General features: G+C 26.4%; 1 protein-coding gene across 1 annotated transcript in view; it reads right to left on the bottom strand.

Annotated features, from left to right (window-relative positions):
- Positions 1-1,212: 1,212 nt before the first annotated feature.
- Positions 1,213-4,294, bottom strand: part of Phum_PHUM325240 (insulin receptor tyrosine kinase substrate, putative) — a gene marked incomplete at both ends in the record, with an annotated part of 3,379 nt that continues 297 nt past the window's right edge. Inside the window, 5 exons of the mRNA XM_002427469.1 lie at positions 1,213-1,292; positions 1,429-1,642; positions 1,724-1,915; positions 2,157-2,222; positions 3,852-3,992. Of these exons, the coding sequence (XP_002427514.1) occupies positions 1,213-1,292; positions 1,429-1,642; positions 1,724-1,915; positions 2,157-2,222; positions 3,852-3,992 (693 nt within the window). The remainder of the gene's footprint in view (positions 1,293-1,428; positions 1,643-1,723; positions 1,916-2,156; positions 2,223-3,851; positions 3,993-4,294) is intronic.

Raw genomic sequence — 4,294 nt, 5'->3', positions numbered from 1 at the left:
TAATAATAATAATAATAATAATAATAATAATAATAATAATAATAATAATAATAATAATAATAATAAACATTTTAGGATTTCGTGGTTTACGTCGCGAAAAAAAAAAATTTTTTTTTGAAATTTAACGCGTGGGCGAGTAAAAATCTTTAAAAAAAAAAATTCCATCGCCATATTTGAAAGTTTTAATTTTTCGTCAAATTGAATGATGTGACGAAAACATATAAAAAATTTTCTTTAAAAAAAAAAAAAAGTGGACGTAGAAAAAACGTGACGCGTTGACATTTAAATATTTAAAACTAAAACCAAAACACGAATTCCGTGAGTCGTTAAAAAAAATGTCGACAAGTTTTTTTTTTTTAACAAATTCAAATCAGCGAAATTTTTCCCTTTTTTTTTTAACGAATTAAATTTAAAAGTAAAAAATAACGGAAAAATTGCGGAAACGACGACGAATAATAATAATAATAAATGAAAATTTTTATTTATTAATGAATCAAATACGAAGGTGAATAATACTATTTATTTACAATCAATCGATAATATCAATAATATCGATAATCGATATAAAAAAAACGTTAGGTTAATTTTTTTCAAGGTCAAACGTGAAATTTTGACAGGTGCGTAAACGAAAGGAGAAAAAAAATGGGAAGGGGGGGGGGGCATTAAAAAAGTCTGGTTACTAATAAAATAAATTTTTTTACTTTTTCGAGTTTAAAAAAAAAATTACGTAATACGAAAAAAATATCTTAAACGGGCAAAACAACGTCGTAAAAAAAAAAAAAAAATGGCGGTCGATAAAAATCGACTTTTTCGCTTTCGATCCAACGAACCGACCGACCGACAAATTTTTTTATTAAAATTATCGTTTGAAATTTAAAAACATAATTTTTTTTTTTTAAATAAGTAGATCGATGTAAACAAACAAACAAACGTTAACGGATCGGTGAGACAAACAAACAAACAAACAAGACAAATACTTTAAGTTTATTGAATTTAAAGAGAATTCTCGAAACGTTTTAAATCAATCAATCAATCAATCATCGAACACAAAAAAAAAATTTTTTTTCAATTTGTTTCGATTCGTTGTTAAACGACAGCAAATAAAAAAAAAAAAAAACGTATTTCCCCAAAATTAAATTCTTCCCGTTCGATAATTATAATGATCGATTGATCGAAAAAAATTAAATTAATCGAACGACCGCAAAAATTCGATTAATTATTCGAGATTATTTTCGAGATTTTCCTCTTAAAAACGTTTTTTAAATCCAACGGAAAAACCTTTTTGGAAAGTACTGAAAATTAAAAAAATAAAAAGAAACGCGACGATGACGTTTAGATGGAGGGGGGGGGAGGGAAAAAAAATGGCGGACGCACGGCGAGCAAGTTTAATAATAATAATAGGTGAAATAATTAAATGACGATTATTACCTTGAACCAATGAATTATTCGATGAATTTATATTAAATTCGGATTTGGCTCTCGACAACGGTTTTAATGAACTCACGTCGTTAATTGATCTTATGTCGAGACAAGATGCGTCCATTGATTTTGTTTTTCTCAATTGTGACGATATAGAAATTCTATCATCGTCCAAAATTGTTTCCGATGAAAAATTATCATCGTCTTGCCATATGCTGAGTTGCTGAAACGTTACAAAAAATTAAATTAATAATAATTTTTCTTCTTCTTCCACGTCAATTGTAATATAAAATGAAACACTCACTCTTAATTTGAGTGCAAACATATTTTCAACGGATTCGGGTAAATATTCTCTCGTTCTGGCGACATCTTGCCATTCGTCTAAATTTCTTCCATAAGAACTAACTCCAGCATTGTGATAAGCTAAATAATGTTTTGCCAACGAACATTGCCTCTCCAAAACGAAACCGTATCTTCTTCTTTCTTGCGTCATAGCCTGGAAATTATTATTATTATTATTAATAATTTTTATCATTTATTATAATTATTCGTTATTTGACATGATTTTAATAATTTTGTAACGATAACAAAAAAAAAATTTTATTTCTTTTTAACCGTTACGTAAATAATAATAATAATAACACGAATCAAAGAATTTTTTTTTTTTTCAGTTATGCAAGAAGACATTTTTTTTTTTTTTTTAGTTAATAATAATAATAATAAATGTATATAATTACGTTTTTTAAACTTTGTTCGCAAAAACGATCGAGTTTTGATTTTTCTTCTTCTAAAATTTGCATGTTCTGAAATGATAAAAAAAAAAAAAATTAAAAATTATAAAAATGGCGGATCGTTCGTTTTGTTTTCATTTTAAAAAATTTTTCTTTCTAAAATAAGAAGAAGAAGAAGAGAAGATGAAAAACAATCGAAAATGTTTTTTTTTTTTTTTTCGTTTAATGAAATAGAAAATTGTTTTAAAAAAAAAAAGAAAATCGTTTTTATTTATTTAACTTAATATTAAATAAAAAACTTATTCCGCCATATTAACTTTCGTTTTTATTTATATTTATATATATAAATAATTTTCTGTTTATTTTTTCAACAAAATCAATTTAATATAAATATATTGTTATGATCTTCTCATCTTCGATTTATTCACGCCGATGTTTATAAACACCGAAAATAGTAAAAGGATGAGGGGTAGTATAGCTAAAGAGAGAAGAGAACCTTCTAGAAACTATTCATTGTTAGATGAGATTCCTGAAGAAACGTTTCATCTTGTCGTGAATGTTCTTCCGGTTACGTTCATCCATCATTTTTTGGTATCATTCATTCATCATCACCTAATACAGTGATTGTGACGTCACTACCTTATATTTACAAACATCTTCCTTCCTCATTCTCTTCTCCTCAAACATCTTCTTCTTCTTCCTTACAAGTGTGCTCTGATACTATAGAGCAGCCATAACCGGAAACGGAGTAAAGAACCATCATCAGACGATCAGACGAGAAAAAAGTAAAACCGTGACAATATATAAATTTTCTCGTTAAATTTTGTAACGGTAAATTAAATCGGAAATCGAAAAAAAAGCGCGTTCAGAAATCATCAATCGATTTCGAAAGAAACGTGCGCTTGATGACGTCACTACGGGTTCAGATTTTACGTCAAGAGTTTTTCCCTTTATTGTTGTTTTGTTTATTTTATAATTAAAAAATCATTTCATTTAAATATAATCAATCTTATTTAAGTATTATTAATAATAATAATAATGATAATATTCTTTATTAAAAAATAAATAAATAAAAAAATTGATTGAAATTTATTTTGAACGGTTTTACATTTCACCCTTAAATAATTTATTATGGCGCCATAAGTATTAAATCGGGTTTAACCCGATTATTTATTTATTTATTTTTTTCCCTTGTCGTTCTTATTTTTAATAAATAAATTTAACCGCGAATAATCTTTCGATTGAGATTTATCAATTTATTTTTCGTAGAAGGAGACAAAAGGCTATAATAATGACACGATTATATTTTTCGTTTCTATTACCACGTAAATTTTTTTTTTTTTTAATTTTATTTTCTCATCGATTATTATAAAGCGTTGAGTTTAATCCGTTGAAATTAAAAATTAAAAAGGATTAAGTTAATTACTTTTTGTATCAAAAGTTTTAAAAAGAAAATTTTACTTACAACCACACACACACACACCCCTTTGCTTTCTCTCTCTCTCTCTCTTTTCGTTATTATTAACCCCCCCATCTACCCCTCGTACGATTCATTGTTGTTAAACCAACGTTAAAATTATTATTATTATTAAAAGAGTAAAATCTTTAAAAAAAAAAAAAGGAGAGAGAGAAAAAAGTTTTCAAAAAGAGATTTCGTATAAGAAAAAAAAAAGAAAAATTTTAAAGACAAATCGCATTAACCTTAAGCTCTTTATCCGTGGCCAATCCCGTTTTTCCGCCACCTTTATTTCCTTTTTTCCTGTATTTTTTCATGTTGGCAGCTGCTTTACTATACGTTTCTGATCTTGCTTTGTGCTGTTGTAAAAATTTCTTCTGCTCCGACTGAAATCAAACATACAAAAAAAATAAATAAATAAATAATTTTTTTAAATACAAACACGTGCGTTGCCCTCTCCTCAACTACTCCCCCATTATTTTCATAGATTCTGGAATGATGTGATGAGTGGGATGCAAAAAAACCGGAAAACCAGAAAACCGGAAAAAGTTTGTAAAAAAATTTTTATTTTTTTATTTTTAATTTCATTAAATATTAAAAAAAAATATATATATTTTTTAATCAACTCGACTTTGCAAAAACTTTCTTTCATTTTTTTTTTTTTTAAATTACCACAAAAAAAAAAAAA

The sequence above is a fragment of the Pediculus humanus genome, genomic scaffold, assembly GCF_000006295.1.
Source record: "Pediculus humanus corporis 1103172107734 genomic scaffold, whole genome shotgun sequence".
NCBI classification, from domain to species: domain Eukaryota; kingdom Metazoa; phylum Arthropoda; class Insecta; order Psocodea; family Pediculidae; genus Pediculus; species Pediculus humanus.
This window is presented reverse-complemented; position numbering and strand designations above follow the sequence as displayed.